Here is an 18353-nt window from a genome sequence, read left to right on the forward strand (position 1 = left end):
TCATGAAGTCAGTATCCTTCACCAAGATACTGAACAGCACTGGTCCCGGTACAGATCCTTGTGGAACATCACTTGTCACACATCTCTACCTGGACATTGAGCTGTTGACCACTACCCTTCAGATATGGTCATCCAACCAGTTTCTTATTCATTGGGCTGCCCACCCACTGAATTGATATCTCTGCAGCTTAGAGAGAAGAATGCTGTGGGGAACTGTGTCAACAGCTTTACAGATGTCCAGGTAGATGCCATCTGTTGGTCCTTCCTTGTCCACTGATGTATTTGCTCATAATCATTTGGGTCTGAGCAAATAACATTGACATTAAATACATGTTAACAAATGCACAGCTTCCATGTTGCCTGTCCTGCATCGTGCAATGAAGTAGATAATGCAAACGGAGATGCTAAATTGTACTCCCTACAAAGACTGTCTGTGACACTTCTGTAGGCACTGACAGTCTGTCTGGGATGTCCGCTGTGAGAGCTGGAAGAGCAAACATGGAGGTGTCTGTGTGTGTGGAGTATGTTTCAAATACAGAAGCAGCACAGCTCTGTATCTGCACTCTCTCAGAGCACAGAGGTGAATTTACAGCTGAGTCAGAGAGCTGACATAATCTCTAAGGACTCCCACTGCAGAGTGGCCCATCTGCTTCCCACTCTTGTGGGCCATGTGTTGAATTTTCAACAGGAGTTTCAATATGCTCTAGAAAAAATCTTAACAATCTAGTAGCAGAAAAAAAGCCATGGGACAGTTAATAATGAAACAAAACACGAATGCAAGCAGCACAGTGCAAACATTAGTAACTCAATATTGACTTACAAAACTCTCTTGCCATACTGTAAACTATAAAAGATGAAAGAAATGTTCCCTTTGTTCTCTTCATTTTTCCACTGAAAAATTAAACATGTTGCTTTGAAAACAGAATCTGTTGCATTTGTTTTCCATTAACTTTTTCCTTTTAAAAGAGTGTACTCACATAAACTGCCTTGTAGCAAGACCTGTTACAGCAATTAAAACTCAGTGAATCCCAAAACACAGAGGTTAAAACTCAAATGGCAAAATAGCTGCCTTGCAATACCTGGAAGGATCCTCCAGGAAGGCTGGAGTGGGACTTTTCAGAAGGATGTCTAGCAATAGAACAAGAGGGGAATGGTTTTAAGCTGAGGGAGAGTAATTTTAGACTGGGTATTAGGAAGAAGTTCTTCAGTGTGAGGGTGGTGAGACTCTGGAATAGGTTGCCCAGGGTGGTTGTGGATGCCTCCTCCTTGAGGATGTTCAAGACTGGATAAGGTCTTGAGCAGCCGAGTTGGGAGTAGATAATATCTAAGGTCCATTCAATCGGAGCCATTCTATGAAATCAGAATTCAGACCTCGATGCTGTGAATTTTTTAAGGTATTTGTTCTTTACTGGTGTCATTAAAAGCCATTAACTTCTAAGGCAGACCTTAGCTTTTGAAATTTTAGCACAGACATTCATGAGCAGAGTTCGAAAGCAAGTTACTGGGAGGCTGGTGCTCAGTAATGCTGTTATGGGAAATCACTTCTGTAAAACAAGACAGCTGGTCTCCCTCTGGACTCTCTGCTGCAAGTGTCCTCACAACAGCATCTTCAGCTGGATTTCAAGAGGCTTCCTAAGCACTCAGTCCACTGTTGCAAGTCCATCCATTGCCTCAGAAATGCAAAATGAAGTTCTGGAACACGCATGAATTTACTAGCACATTCTGTGTAACATCAAATTGCCACCTGTTTTTTAACTTCTGAAGTCTCCTCCATGTTATTAGAACAAAGTAGAGATGGAGTGCATGGTAGGATCTGCCCCCACATGCTTTAAGGCTTAGTAAACCAAACAGCATACATGAAAGAACAGGAAGTACTTCTGCCTCTGGCCCCAGGCAGGTATGATAACTTCTGGATGCAGGAAATAAGCTAATATAGAATAAATCAATGCAATTAAAAAGCAAAAATGTCTTGAATACCAGTAGGATCTGTAGCAGATGCATAACTATATATGTACATTCAGAAGGGCTGAGCTAAAGGTTGAAGGTGACAGCTTTAAAAAGCACTTTCAGTGTTGAAGAAGGAAATAAATGGCATACAGAATGTAATTTAAGTCTTTTGTAGTAAAAAGTAAGAAAGCACTAATCAGAAATTTACATTTTATGTTATAGATGCACCTAGCACATCTGCTCTGCTGTTGTGACAGATGTTTATTAATATGGATATCTGATCATATTGCTAGGTTGTTAATGGCTCAGTAATCCATTTGCTAAATATCACACAAGTTTCTGATTATATGTTGAATCAATTACCAGAGTATTTCCAAAGAAGTACTCTGTCACCTCTGAGGCCTCCACAAAGCACTGTTAACTTGCAGCTTTGTTTCAGCAACAACACGTGATTCTATCACAGCAATACTTACAACGTGATTCCTTTAGAGTATGTATGTGTGTGAAGGACATTTCCCTCAACATGAAAACTGGTGTGTAAATCAGCTAAAATGAATCAAAATCTATTTTTTATATGAGGCATTGTTTGAAAGAATATGTTTATGGCAAGGCTGGTGACCAGGAAGCAGGTGACTCAGCTGAACATTACTCCTTTCAGTTATCTTCAGGAATATATATAGGTCCTAAATATCACTTACTCATGTATTAGGCCAATAAAAATTTTTATGCCTCATAAGCAGTGATGTGTTTTTTCCTCTCAGTTTGGCTCTTATACCCAGAGGAAAGGCTTAAGTTTCCCCATATTAAAAGAGAATATTAATTTTCAAATTTAATTTTCTTGTTCAACTTCATGGTATCATAGAATGGCCTTGGTTAGAAGGAACCTGAGAGATCATCTATTCCAACCTTTCCACCATGGTCAGGGACACCTCTCAAGTAGACTCAGCTGCTCAAGGCTTCATCCAATCTGGCCTTGAACAGCCCCAGGGAGGAGGCAACTACAACCTCCCTGGGCAGCCTATTCCAGAGTCTCACCACCCTCATACTGAAGAACATCTCTCTAAGATCCAGTCAAAATCTCTCTCTCAGCAGAGAACCATTTCCCCTTATCCAGTTTCTAGACACCCTTATTATAAGTCCTTCTGCAGCCCTCCTATAGGATCCCTTCAGGTATTGGAAGGCAACTCTGAGGTCCCCCCTGGTGTCTTACCTAGGCTGAACAAGCCCAGTTCCCTCAGCCTATCCCCACAGCAGAGGCTATGAGGAGCCGCAGAACCAGGCTAGAAGGCAACAGGAGCTCTAAAAAGTATTGTCTGGGACATCAGGTGTCATCCTAATCCTTCAGATGCAGCTCTTCAGAGCTAAAACACCTCCTAGTGTTACCCTATTTATTGCATTTCAAGGGCTGGGTGTTTGGGGGTTGCTTGCATTCGGGGGGGTTAAGTAAAAGCAGTAAACATACTTTTTACTTTTACTTCTTCCATGTTGCAGTTACATGTTACAGGCATGACCAGAAGAAGCAGTTTCAGCTGTGGGTAATCTTAATGATTGCACTACACACTTGACTCTTAGTGGAAAAGTAGCTGGCTTTAAAGTGTTACGTAAAAAGGAAACCGAATTTCATACTTTCAGATTACAAATATAATGACAAAGGACCATTACACAGGCAGACTGAATTCTACTTTTTTAGTACTTTATCAATTTGGTACTTGCCTTGCTCATGCTTTGAAAAAAAAAAGAGTAAGTAAACAAATTCTCATTTATGCCGTTGATGACTCAGTTTTGAAGAACTCTCCAGCACCAAACTAAAAGGGTCATGATGTGCCCATGTTTTTTCATGATGGGCTCTCCTCATCACTCTTAACTACCTTTATAAACCTAGAGAGTGAATAAAGTCCTTGTATTGTCAGCCTCAAGTATTCAAATATTAGGAGTCAAGCTCCAAAACATCACAGAATAAACATCCTAGAATAAATCTGAAAGACTTGAAATGTAAATAGGGACTCGAAATTGTCCAGAATTGCTTTCTTTTTTCCAAGTTTTCAGGGGTCACATTTTGAGGATTTGCTCAACCGCCATGAAACTTACTTCACAAACACTGGGGGTAAATTTCACCTACAATAACATATCTCAAGTGCTAAGACAAAGTTGTGTGTGTGTGTTTGTGTACATAAAGATGTCTAATAACATCGCAAGTCATCAACACTGACTATAGGAGTCTAAGAAAATAGTAGTTAAAACATAGAAGGTTTTAACTACCTGTTCAGCTCACCAAGTGTCAGTAAGGAAGGTCTTCTGCAGCTACATGGTGGTGTAAGGTAAATGTTAGTATGAGAGGAGGACATGGTCACTGTCTAGAATCCATCACTGATGCCAAAAGAAAACACTCAAAACCAGGGCAAAGATGTGAGAAAAATATTAACAGGGGTGCTTGTTTGCTAGAATATACACCCTCTGAGATTGTTAAGTTTGCTTATAGTGTTGTATAAAGCTGCTTAGCTGGCTTTACTTTTTTGTTTTCCCACCTTAAGAATATGGAATTTGCTACTGACTGGCAACAGAGGTAGTTCATCATTCCTGCTGCAGAATGCTGGGGGAGAAGAAGGGATTTCCATCCCTGCAGAGACGCAACAACTCACCTGCTGAAATGCTTGGCTGCAGAGACTGCAAACTAGAGCCAGAACTTGGGTCTTACATAGATCATTTCTTACTATTTTGAACTGCCTGCTGCAACCACAGCAAGACAAGCAACTCCTGGTACTTTGAAGGTTTTCTTAACTTTGAAGCAAGCCAGAAAATCTTCCTAATGACACAATTAACATGTTTACTTGCTGTCGGCAAGTGTCACAGTAGCTGTGCTATGTTAAGATAAAGCACAGTGAATAAAACGTTTAAATGATATCATGAAATTTCCTAGAACTGAATGGGAGAATATATTCTGAGAGTATTTCAGCTGAATAAAACATGCCCCCAAAAGAACATGGTAGGCCTGAATAAAAATGCCACTTTGCCTATTTTTTTCATCAGAATTAAACCATACTTTATTGTAAAGCCTTAAACTCTAACTGCAGTTTGTTTCCTCAGCCTGCAGGATTTTGATTTGAAGAGAACTTAGAGAATAAGTTGCTGCCTTGGCAGGCAATGCAGTACAAATGGCTGCAAGTTCATTGAAAACCTGACAAAATCCTGAGATTTCTGCTCAGAGAGTTGTGCTCTGTCCTAGGACATGAAAAGGTCTTTCTGTATACTACAATCTGGCTTTCTTGCTTTCATCACAGTTAAGCTATCCATTAGACAGACACATTCACTTATATACTTATCTTTATGTTTTAATGGTTCTCTCACTGCATGACCAGACTTATGTGGTTGTGTAGCTTTTTACTATGGCTTGTCTCAGCATTAGTGGGCAAGACAACTCTTCCAAATGTTGTCCAAGTAATCACTTAGCCAAATACTGCATAGCCTGACTCTGAAAAGGAAACACAAGATGTAGGCTCCATACTACAACAAAGATATAAAGGAGAAGAATGGCACTGTGACTAAGAAACTTAGGAGGCACCTGCCACTACACTATTTCCATAATAATTCTTCCTTCCATCTACCTTCTGTTCGCTTTGCTTATTGCCAGAAGCTCAGGTGAAACCTCACCTGAGCAGTTCTTACCTGGGTGGTAATGAAGATTACCCACCTCAGCAACCAGCCTTTCTCTAAAATACCAGCTAATGTCTCTGCCCAGAGAAGGGAGGTTGGAGTAGATGATCTCTAAGGTCTCTTCCAACCTAAGCCATTCTATGATTCTAGACAGCACACCATGCTCACTGAGAGAGCTTTATGACTATGGTGGGGTCGCAGAGCCTGTTATGTGGTAGCCAGAAACTGCTCTTGGAAAGAATTTGTTAGACTACTTTGACAGTGTCCTTTGAGGAGAAAACAAAGACAAACCCCACAGTCAGTTAAAAAAGGAAAGAAAAAAGAGATAAGATTCTCAGAGTAACTTATTGACTCTCTTAGTAATCTAGATTGAACTGCAAATCCCAAAAGCAAAATTCCAGGTTGTGTGAAAAAAAGGTGCAAAACCCCACATGTGAAAATCAGAACACTCTTGACAGAGATACGCTGCAGTGATTAATCTGGATGTGACCTACACAGTTATAGCTGCTGAATATTTAGAGATGCAAGCAACACATTTTAGGTACAAAGGGTAAATTAGAGGAAGTATTTAGTGAACACTTGCAGTGCCCCTTCCAAATTCTTTTGCAGCAACTTTTCCTGCTATCTCCTGTTACCCACATCATGACAGAAAAAGCCATTGGTGTAACATAGTTCTCAGAGTTGTTGGCAACAAATGTCCACAACCTGATGCCTGCAGCTTGTGCCTTCTTGTAGAAGCACTGAGAACTCTTAAAGGAAATCACTTTTAGAATATTCATGCTACCTCTCACTGGCCTACTTGAAAAGCAGTTATAGACAGAAACCAAACAGCATTAATGAAGACATTTGAGACATGAATCATGCATACTCCAACACCAAAAAAAAAAAAACCCTTAAGTGTTAAATTAGCTGAGAACTATGATCTGTTTGTAACTACATAGGTGAAAGCCTGTTATTTAAGAGCAAAGCATTACAAAATGTCTAGTAATTACCAGAGACCCATACATAGAGAAGAGGCTTCTCAGCCATTACTGGCTCAGGAATATGCTGCCTTGAATGGATGATTCAGCCAAAAGAGGTTGTTTAAGCTTATGAATGAAACTCTGCAAATTAATCACTGCTTAATGCTAAATATAAGCCAAAGATTTTAGTAAATGGCCAAGTAGTTTCTTAATTTTAACCCAAGCTTATACAGTCTACATTCAGCTCTAGGTAAAGTCATGCAGGTGAAAGCAGGAAGCTGACCTGAATGGTGAAAAGCAAAATCACATTCCTCTGCTTCTTCTTTCTCTGATACAACATTAACCGGAAGCACACTCTCTCTAGTGTGGGAGCAGGGATGTGGGACAACGTGCTTACAACCCCCTTCCCCCCCTCCTTTACACCTCTGGTTGTATTTTATTTATTTGGCTTCTCAGGATGTTGAGGATGTGGTCTTTCCATGAAACTAAACATTACCTCAATGACAACATCAGCTACTTCTGAAGGGAATAACAGAGATGCACATGTATCAAGTATACTACAGCAGATACCATTAAACAACCATTTATCAGTACATTTACTATGAAAGAAGATACTTTGCTGAACTCTGAGACTCCTTCCAGTAACTTTCACTCATCCAGGGCACACTGAACAGTGTTGTTCCTTCCCTCTGCCATCACAGAGCACAAAGAACTAGAGGAATTGTTTGATCCCCTACTTGCTGACAATAAGGATAGCTCTCACATGATCTTAATAGTTCAATATTAAGACAAGCATAGGAAAAAGTTAGGAAAGAAAATCTTTTACTTGCAATTTGTGATACAGAACCTTCTACATTTCTGCCTTTTACAACCCACTGCCAGCTAAGGTAACAGCTGTGGTGCAATCCTTCAGCAAAGAAATAACTGTATTTGTGCTGCTGGGTGTATGCTACATTAAGGCTACATCTTACTCTTACAGTGTTTATTCACATTAATGCCACATCCCTTCCAGATACTCTCCTACAAGTGGTCAACTGGTCTCAGTCATTCTGGAAATCAACCTTGAAGCTGAAATAGTTCCCCATACCACGATTTTGTGGCAAGCATAAGGGTACCTACCCAGGCTGTACTTCAGCTTGGCTGATGAGAACAAGATTTGGCGTGGGGAGGCAGCATTGTGGTCTGAGCAGGCCTTGCCCTATCTGTGTGAACACATTCTACTGCAGTAACAGTGACTGGTGGTCATCTGCCTTACTGAAAATCTAGTGCTACAAGCCAGTCCGTGTTAACACTGGCTTTGTGTTTCTCATCTGACCATCCTTCCAGCAAACCTTCCAGAACACTGGTCATGACACTGGAACTGCCACTTTTATACAAAGAGCACTGAAAGCTGCTCTCAGTTGATGCCAGGATAGACAGAAGTTTGGGGCAGAGGCTCAGTGGGCACATATCTTTCTGCCCTATAGTATTATGCCTCAAAGGTGTCAAGAATATGGTAGGATGGAGATGCAAAACTATTTGCAAGCTTTATGAGCAGTAATGCAACATCAGGTCTGAAGCACACTATGAAAAGGTGAATACCACTACCAGTGCCATTTTAAGGAGGCAGTTTTAATTCCCAAGGGCACCAAAACAACAGCTACCAAAGGCACTGCAGCAAATATATGTCTTAAAAAATACTGTATCATGTCGAAGAAAAAAAGCATGAAAACCACTGGCAGGTTCTGTGAACCCTGAAAGGTCCTAGTTTAATTAAAAAAGGTTTGATCAGACTTCAGTTGTATTTTTAGCAAAAACCACAGCAGTTCAGCACTGTTTCTGTTCAGCATGCTCCCAAGGTGAGCATTTGTGAATAGTTTTTGTCAGAAGCATGCATATTCAAGAAAGAAAACTAAATGGATACTTTAAAAAGATATCACACAGAAAGTGCAGTAAAGCTGCTTGTGGGCCTGAAGCTTCTGGGAGCAGCTATATTTTATTAGGTGGCAACTCCATCCTAGTTTGATTCCTGGTCACAAAGAAACCAGGGATTCAGTTGAAACTGTTTCCCATGGATTGCTCACTCAGAAGACAGACAGACATTCGGTAGGGGTGAATGAGGGGGCAGAAACAATACAGGTGAACTGATTTTATGAAGATGAAGGCCTTATCTCTTTGAAATAATCATGGCTTCATCTGCACACAGGAAGGTGACTACAGCTATAGAACTGTCAAGCAACTGGTCTGTAATCAAGTTTATGCAAGAGGGGAAAACAATAGTAAAATAATCCTTTAACAAAAGACTAAAGTCTTATAGTGAAAATCCTAATTTTCTATAGCTTCCCCACCCTATAATGCTTTGCCGTCACCTCACGCTAAAGGATATGTCCAGAACATTAAGGGCCAAACCTTAATTTTTCTCCAGTAGTTATAACTTACTGTACAGGTGAATGTAAAAGGAGATAATTTGATTAATCAACTCTTAAATATATCACAAAATCTCTTTTTGCTTGGGAAAATTGTATGTACTCCCTCAAAGATTTCTTTTATTCTACATTCTGGTAGAGAAGCCTTGAAATACAAAGTTGATAGCATAGGTTCTAAGAGCAAAGATGAAGGAAGATGGCAGAGAAGTCCCTGACTACAAGTCTTCCTCACTTCCTTTTCTCTACACTGGCCACCTGCCTCCTCCATAAAGACAGTGCAGCAGTTCAGAAATGACACCCTTTTACTAGACTAATTCTCATAGTGACAAGCAAGCCTCTGAAGAGTATCTGCAGATTGTGATGACCACCACTGCAAAGACTACAGAGCACCAACAGAACTCCTTTTTGCTTTATAAAACAACATCTCACTGATATGCTCCCTTTCTATTTCACTACCTGCAACTACTACAGGCCTTCTTTCTTTGAAGTTACTGCTAATTTTTATGTACCCACATTGAGTACTACATGTATTATCAAGTTCAGAAACTGTGCCTTACAGTTAGTCCAGTCTTCCATCTCACAAACGTCAGCCAGGTCAATAGTGCAGTAACTGCCACAAATCTATTTTTTTCACCCTTGGATGATAAATAGTCAAGAGACATGTGAGTGTACATCATAGAATCATAGAATCAATCAGGTTGGAAGAGACCTCCACGATGATCCAGTTCAACCTAGCACCCAGCCCTATCCAATCAAATAGACCATGGCACCAAGTGCCTCAGCCAGGCTTTTCTTGAACACCTCCAGGGACAGTGACTCCACCACCTCCCTGGGCAGCCCATTCCAATGCCAGTCACTCTCTCTGGGAACAACTTCCTCCTAACATCCAGCCTAGACTTTCCCCGGCACAACTTGAGACTGTGTCTCCTTGTTCTGTTGCTGGTTGCCTGGGAGAAGAGGCCAACCCCACCTGGCTACAACCACCCTTCAGGTAGTTTGTAGACAGCAATGAGGTCCCCCCTGAGCCTCTTCTTCTTCAGGCTAAACAACCCCAGCTCCCTCAGCCTCTCCTCATAGGGTTTGTGTTACAGGCCCTTCACCAGCCTTGTTGCCCTTCTCTGGACACGTTTCAGCACCTCAACATCTCTCCTGAATTGAGGAGCCCAGAACTGGAGACAGTGACTCATCTCTTGGAGAAGTGGGCACAAATTTTAGTTGAATCAGCATTAAATGCACAGACAAAAGTAACAGATATTTTATGACAAATTTCTGGTCATAATTAATTCACTGATGCGACTACACTTCCAATGAAGGAGCTGACAACTGCAAATTTCTGGTCTTTACTTCTTGGAAATGCTTCAAAAGTTTAAGTTTTTAATTTCTACTAATTAATTCTGGAGGATCTTGAACATATGGAGTTATAGAAAAAAATACATAGTACGTACAAAATACATCAAGTAAATGCCATAAAAACAGGTCTGTGTTTTAAATGGGGGAAAAGCTGGGATCAGTGTTTTACCTCTTTTAATTACTTCATCTTTATTTCTCTAGGAGATATTGCTGGGCATTCTTACCCAACAACAGCTTGAGCAAAATACACAGAAAAACGAGTCTTGCACCAAGCCACTGAAGCTCAAAAAGCAGACTCAGTGACATGTCTGTTGGAGAATGCTAGAAACCCTGACTATCAGCATAAGAACAGCAAACTGTAGTATTTCACTTACTGTGTCCTCATATCCAATTTGGAAACTCTCCTTGGCTTTCCCCCCTGGGTGGGCCTGAACGGACAGAAGCAGTTTTCTGATGCACCTGCCGTGGTCCTGCACTAGTAGGCCTTAATGGCCCTAACAAGTCACACTTGAGGCCTTCTCCTGCAGCTGGTGCCCATTGATCTTCTCTGTTTAAGGTCTGGTCCACACCTCTCTCATGCCCTGACCTGGATCACAAGTATACCTATCTCCAGCCCGCTTTTGAGCCCTACACTCTGGATGGACTTTGCACCTCCTTTGCTAGTAGCTTGTCTCCTGTATGTACCACTCGTGCATATGCTAGAATTTGGCTTTTCCCCCTTCTCCTTTTGCTCCTGACTGGACCATATAGCTCCTTCACTGCTTGCCTTATCTGGGGCAGCTGATGGATCTTACTATTGGTATCCTGTGCCCCTTGCTACATTCAGATGCTGCTGAACCAAGCATCAAGGAGGAAAAGGACTGCAAATGGAAACCGAGGGGTCACAGTTGGAGTGGTGGTGCTGACTAACCCTGCAGAGGCCTACAACTGAGCCACCAGATACCACAGATGCATAGTATGGTTTTGGGTTGGAAAGGACCTTTAAAGGACCTCTGGGGCGTTCTGCTTCCCCTTGCTAGGGAGGAGCTGACATCACTTCTGTTCAGCCCTGCTAAATGGCGAATGTCTAGAGAGCACCACCTGAACTGCTCTGAGGTGGTGCTGCTTGTCTTTATGCTGGGCCTAATTCTGCTCATACAGGTACAGTTCTTCCATGATCTGTCACACCCAAAAGAGATTTGCTTCACACAGGCTTCCAGGTGAGAACAGAAGTGTGTAAAAGGCACAGTTAAAGAAACAGAGACAATGCAAAAGAAAGTGAATATTGTAAAAATGCAGATTCAAAGCAAAGCCAAGGCACACAGGCATGCATATGTATCAGTCCTCCTCCCACCTTGATGCTGCCAAGCAGCTTTAATTCATCTGTTCTCTTTAGTATCTCTCGTCCAGTTGTCAGCAATAATAAAAGACTGTTTATTGAAGGAAGTTGCCAATGGTTTAGCTGTGTTATGTTGCAATGTTGCAAGCACAGTTATGCTGGTTATTTTCGTCATTAACCATTTACTGTACTGGTTTATGAGTGCTTAACATGCTTTATTAACCTGCAAAATAGCAAGCACCTTACCATCACACTTCTCTTATCAGCTAACTAGCTGCACATTGTTCATTCGTTTAGAAACCACTTGTATTGTGGTCTGGAAGGAAATTCTTACTTTGCTTTAGAGCCTTTTGATAGGAACTGCAGACTCTACAGCCATGATTTACAATGTTCAGTAACAGTATTAAAGATGTTAATTATGCATACCACAGGAGAAAAAAAATCTACTCAATTTGCAGGCAATTGGGTATTTAAATACTTGGAGTAACACTCTGAGTGATTCAACCAAACTGGTTCATTATTTTTGTTTTTTGCTTAAAATGTTTTTCTTTTGATTCTAAGACTTCATTCTGCAAGGTGACTTCCCTTTGAAACAAATGGTTATATAAAATTACTTTCCTTTTTAGAAATTTTTGTATGGGAGGATGAATATTTAGCACTTACATTTTAGAACTGATGTTACCAGAACAGCGATTTCCATTTCTGATCAAATACTTTCAGCTAAACTAAACTACCCAGTCAAATATTTGTACTCTTAAACTAACAAAAGAGCATCCACATGAGTATCTTACAAGCTACCATACTGCATGCAAATATTAATAAAGACATGGTGTAGTACCACGCATGAAATTCAGACTCAGAATCTTTTCAGATGCAAAGGATGCATCCAGGATTTCTGCCTCCAAAATCTTCACTTCTTCGTGAAAGCTAAATTTGCATACCTTTGAGAAGTTCTGTGACACTCAGGAAGGAGTAGCAGTATCAGCTGCTTCCATGTTAAATGACACAATTTAACTTGACATGTCTCAACTGTGCATAACAAATCCAAGAGACGATGTTTCTACTTGAGAGTTACAACTGCCTGAGGCTACTACATACAGTTCTGGCAGGACAGTCAGTATCCTGCAAGTGCTGCACAATCCTCAATAACATTTCTGCTGCTCTAGCTAATATCATTCTGCTGCTCATTTTAACAGCAAAATTTATCTGCTTCGGCTACTACATTGTACCAACTCAATCCTGCTGGTTCTCTTTATCAAAGCATGTATGATAAAATGCACACAACTAAATTTTTCTTGCTCTAGAAATTTATCTTCAAGACCATCTTTATATAATTAAGCAGTGAAAGCCACCTTTAAGATAGAACTCTAAGGAGTGTTCATCTACTTTGCCCAAAGTGATTTTGTCCAAAGTGACTATATTTTCTGCTGGAAAATACCACTGTTGAGAAAACTTTTACAACCATCAATCTGCAGGTTGTTTTGTGATTAAATAATTTTAAGTGTAAGTTGTTCTTATATGCATCTTATGATGCAAATACTGAGTTGCTATGGACTCTCAAAAGCATCCCAGACTGCTTAAGAGAATAATGCTGACCTATGAGCAAGGTGAGGGAGGAAAATCTTGTATGCAGCTGAAGTGAAGCAATAGAGCTCATTGCACTTAGTTCAGACCTTTTAGTAATAAAGGTACCTTTATCTTTTGTGTCAAAATGAGTTGGGGACCAGGAATAAGAATGATTAGGAGAGCTGGGGCATGACTTTCAAATGAGCAAGGAGAGCCAGACAGAACCGACAGAAATTCGAGGGATAGGAGAGGCCAGAAAAAAAGCACATCAGTGCATTTGAGGGTGCAATGGAAAAGCTCCATAGGATTTCAGAAGCATATAGCCATTTACGGGGAAATAGGAGGACTGTGAGTAACTTTAAAGTGAAAAGGGTGACCAGGAAAGATAAATCAAATAGTAAGTTATGGTAATGAGATTTATGAATAAACTTGAACAGAATTCCTCTTCCATCATCATCATCATCTTGTCCTACGGCCTCATAAACTCCAGTAACTACAGAACTGCCATCCTGAGTTCTTATCTTCTTTTTCTCTTGCTTTCCTAAGCAAAGACTAGAAGGCTTTCCTTGTTTCTGCATAAGATCAGAAGAAGTACAGGTTTCTGGTCAGACACGAAGGAAGCTAGCAGAGCCAAGCTGAGATAGTGCTTTGTGAAAACAAGCAAACCAACCAAGCAAGCCCCAAAAGCCCAGGAATGGGGCTGCAGATAGAGGCTGCTGAGAGAATGCATGTGCAGAGTCACTGATGCCTTTTCTGTTTGTATGCTTCATTAAATGCTTTTGCTGTTGAAGCCATGAGAATATAGGAATGCGATAATTTCACACTCCTTATTCTTTTTGTCTTATTCACTGTAGCACCCCCCTTCTCCCCAAAGAAATTAAAACTACAATCCTATTCACTCTCAGTAAACTTCAGGGAAAAAAATCTCTATCAAACTCTCTCCATTTCCAGCAGCTAACAAACTTCAGTGAACAGACAGGGCAAAATTGGCAGGAACTCTGTATCTCATCCACCAACAAACAAGAAGCCTGGAGCCCAAATGTCTGTTATTCACTATCACTATCTCTGCTGTCAGGGCCAAAGCTTACTACAGAAAATATCATGGTACTTTAACAGAATTTTTACCAGTTTCCAGTAATCAATATAAGCAGTTTTGCATAAACAGACCTGTTGATTGTGCTCATATCACCAATGAGCAGCTGCTGCTAGCTACCACAAACTTCCAATGATAGCTTCCTACTCTAGCTCAATTACTTTTCCATCTGTCAGCTTAAAGTTTTCTATGACAATGATTTATAGGATGGTTCACCACAGCAAGTTTTAGAAAGCTTGTGTCATCTTAACACATACAAAGTTTAAAGAAAGATGGACAAATGCATCACGTAAATTTACAGTAACCTGGCCTAGTGTCTATCTGCAGAGGACATGCTTGTGAATGTTGAGTAGGGTAAGAATTGTTTCAAATGAAGTTCTGAAAGTCCTTTCTGACAAGACTTATAAAAAAAAAACCCAAAACCACCCCCCCAGAAACAGAGCCATCTGACTCTAGAATCAAATTAGGAATTTAAGCTCTAATAGGCCACTCCAGAATTATACAATTTACACCAGTCCTAACTTCTGCTGAGCAATCAGTGATTATTCTTGGCCTTTCTTGAAGCTTGCTACATTTACTGAAATTTGGAGGATTACAATCAACATTCATCTTACAATAATGCAGCTCTCAACCACATTCTGAAGTAGAGAGTAAGATTTCCATCTCAGTACTTCCTGCCATAGCAGGATGACAATGTCCTCCAACACTTATAAAGATTGAAGACTTTTTTTTTTCATTCTTACCTTGTGAAGTCAGTCATTTCCATCATAATCACACACATCCTTTTGGCCAGAACGATGATGTCATTGCTGGTGTCGTCCCATATTTCAATCTCTGCATCCAGCCTACTCTTGACTTTTTTGAAGTCAGCCACTTGCTCAGCTATCTTTTCCTTTTCAGCCTCTGGCAGTTGAGTCATCTTAGCCTGAAACATAAAATAATTTGATTTGCAAAACCTCTCTGTCCAAGTGTTGGTTTTGGTTTTTTAATAAAATCACTGGATACTATTAAATATATGGTTCAAATACATCATGGCCTGAGCCAACTGTTCCAGACCCAGCACTTCTGAATTTCAAAAACTGCTTGCTGTTATTGGGATGGGCAAAATAAATTACTTCAGGCTAATGAGGGCAGTGGTATCCCTGTTAACATAAACCCAAAGAAGAAAGAATACATTCTTCCCAAGAGCCTTTGTGAAATGTGACTGATAGCTAATCCTTTTCCATATTTTTCTGATATATCCAAGCTACAAAATTAATAAATGAATAAGGTTACCAAAAAAAATATCTTGAATGCCAACAGGAAAACATTCAATATTCAAAGAAAGCCACGGCCAAACTGGACTTATGCAGAACACAGCCCTATTTTTGGCCACAGCTCCAGATTGGGCTGTTTGCAAACATTCAGCTGGCCAAGGGTCACATACACTTCCCGTGATAGAATCAGGCCAGGAAGCAGATAAGGGCTATATGACCATAGAGCAGTCTTTGTCTTTCATAACACCTTCTACCACAGGAAGAAAGAAGACCTTTGGCCTGCTGGGCTGTGATGGCTCTACTGCTTAGTGGGTTTTAGCTAGCACCTTCTCTGGGAAGTGGTCTACTTCTTGGACTGCAGGCTATGAATACAGAAATAGAACACTATAATTCCACTGCAATCACACAATAAATATTTTGTGACATATTCTCCTTTAAGAAATAGGGGTACATTAGTAGTATTAGTATAGCCTAAATATGCAATATATGTGGTTTTCAAGCCAAGCCCTCTCAGAGGTTTTATTTATGCTGTAATCACTCAGTTACAAAGTTAATTCTCCCATTTGTGTGAATTACTGGAAATTACAGGTCTCCCAGTGTATATCATTTCAGTCACAGAACTGATCTCCAAAGGTCATCTAGTTCAACCCCCCTGCAGTTAGCAGGGACATCCTCCACTGGATCAGGCTGCTCAGAGCCTTGTCAAGCCTGACCTGGAATATGCCTAGGGATGGGGCCTCAACTACCTCACTGGGTCAGTGCTCCATCAACCCCATGGCAAAGAACTTGTTCCCAACATCCAATCTAAATGGACTCTTCTCTAACTTCAAATCGTTGCCCCTCGTCCTACCACCCACAAGCCCTTCTAAATAGTTCCTTAAGGACTATTTTTCCAGTTTCACTAAAACCCAACAAAACAAAAATAGGCCAAAGAAGACTAAGACACATTTTCCTCATGGCTGCAGGACAAGCTTTCTGACAAAGGTATGAAACAGATGAAAGTAAGAATTAGGCTTCAGAGTCAAGAGAATTTAAATATTTCATTTTAAAATCTAATCTTATTTGCTGACTGGTGGACACATTCTATTTCTTAGCACCCAGCCTTAATACCATCTGAGTTCAAGAGCACAGGCCTGGATCTGGAAACCACGAGAAAGCTGACATTTTAATGAGGGAACTGTGACATACAGCATCCTGCTATGTGCCAACAATAATGAGTTTCAGGTGGAAAGAGACACATTATCACTGGAACAAAGGGACAAAGGAAATGACAATTCTGACCTTGATTTTTCTTTCATTTTCCTTGTACTGATTTAAAACCATGTAGAGCAACAAAACAAAACATCTGCATACACAGCCTTTTAAGCACAGATAATAGTTTTTGTATCAAAATATACAACAGAGTGGTAAGTGTGAAATACAGATCTAAATCGAATGACTGCTATTACACAAGCACAGGTTTATTTTGTCCACCTGAAGAATTTTTTTTTCATTACTTTTAAGAAAAAGTATTTTTTATAGTAGTAGCAGATAACAGAGTTAAAACTAGGTGAGAGGAGAAGTTTTACTTCTGGTATTTTTCTTCTTTCTATTACACAGGGGAAATTTTTTAAATATTATTTTGTTTTTCCTTAGGTGTCCTTGAATTAGCTTTGCAGACAGCTCTTCACCCCTGGTATCTGTGACTCTCCAACAGTGAGGTTACTTGCATCATTCCATTTGCAACTCACCATGTGAGACTGGTGTTTTTATTAATTTCAGTCCCTTCCATGGCTCAGTCAATTCACCATCACACCTACTGAAATGTTAAGGGTGGGATCATAGAATCCTTTGGACTCGGTTCAACAGCTATGTGTCCTTCCCATGATAGGGACACCAGAACTGGATGCAGTATTTGAGGTGGGGTCTGACCAGAGCTGAGCAAAGAAGTAGAATCACCTCTCTTGACATGCTGGCTGCACTCATCTTGATGCAGCCCAGAATGCAATTTGAGTTTTGGGTTGCATGAGCACACTACGTTTTTCCCTGGCTATCCTCTTAAGGAATTGACTTTCATATAAACTTATGATTACTCTATCATAACATCTTAGCCTAACACACATTTTTTCCTTTCTCAATCCCCTACAACAAATGACTAGCCAGTCTCACACTACCAAAATTCTTATTGCTTTCTGGTAGAGGGGAAAGAAAGAAAAGCGACAGAAAGAAGTACAGTTCATTCAAGTAAGTGCTTGTGTTATTGGAAACTCCTGTCCAAGAGAAAGATGCCCTTTACAAAGGGAACAATCTCCCTCTGAAAATTATTTAAGACTTCTGCAACCTGTAGGTTGCAGTCTCATGTAACTATAGAGAAGCAGCAAAGTCTGTTTTTTCTGAAATTTTGCAGAGCACAAAGAAAACAAACCCCATCATCCTGGTGAAGTACATGAGAACTTTTCAGAGCTTTTATAGGCAAGGATATAGAATGCGTTCTTTACATACTGCAGCTAAAAGATAATGGCATAGCTCCACAAATCTTTTCCTTAGAGAGCTGTTTTCCTTCCACCACAGACTTAGCAGCCACCTGAAGCCATTTCATCCATATTCTTGCTTCCCTGCTGAAGAGTCAGCTGAGCATTTGATGGAAGTAAAAAACTGTTCTAAAACAGTTCCAATTCAAACCTTAAGTTGGTCTCCCTTTAACAGATTCTATAGTTCACTATGATCAAATACATCTCCATCCACTAGGTCTACTTAATCAGCAAGGGAAGCATTAAATAGGCACTTATTAAGACTTAAAGCCACTATAGAGATTGTATCTTGAAT

At 40.3% G+C, this 18353-nt stretch overlaps 1 protein-coding gene across 13 annotated transcripts in view; it reads right to left on the reverse strand.

The window, feature by feature from the left end:
- The window catches only part of CTNNA3 (catenin alpha 3), a 452565-nt gene that overhangs the window by 31252 nt on the left and 402960 nt on the right, over positions 1-18353 (reverse strand). For all 13 annotated transcript variants that reach the window (XM_064145224.1, XM_064145225.1, XM_064145223.1 and 10 more), the window contains one exon: positions 15036-15217. In XM_064145224.1, the coding sequence (XP_064001294.1) occupies positions 15036-15217 (182 nt within the window). The remainder of the gene's footprint in view (positions 1-15035; positions 15218-18353) is intronic.

The sequence above is a fragment of the Pogoniulus pusillus genome, chromosome 6 (assembly GCF_015220805.1).
Source record: "Pogoniulus pusillus isolate bPogPus1 chromosome 6, bPogPus1.pri, whole genome shotgun sequence".
In the NCBI taxonomy this organism is placed as follows: Eukaryota; Metazoa; Chordata; class Aves; order Piciformes; family Lybiidae; genus Pogoniulus; species Pogoniulus pusillus.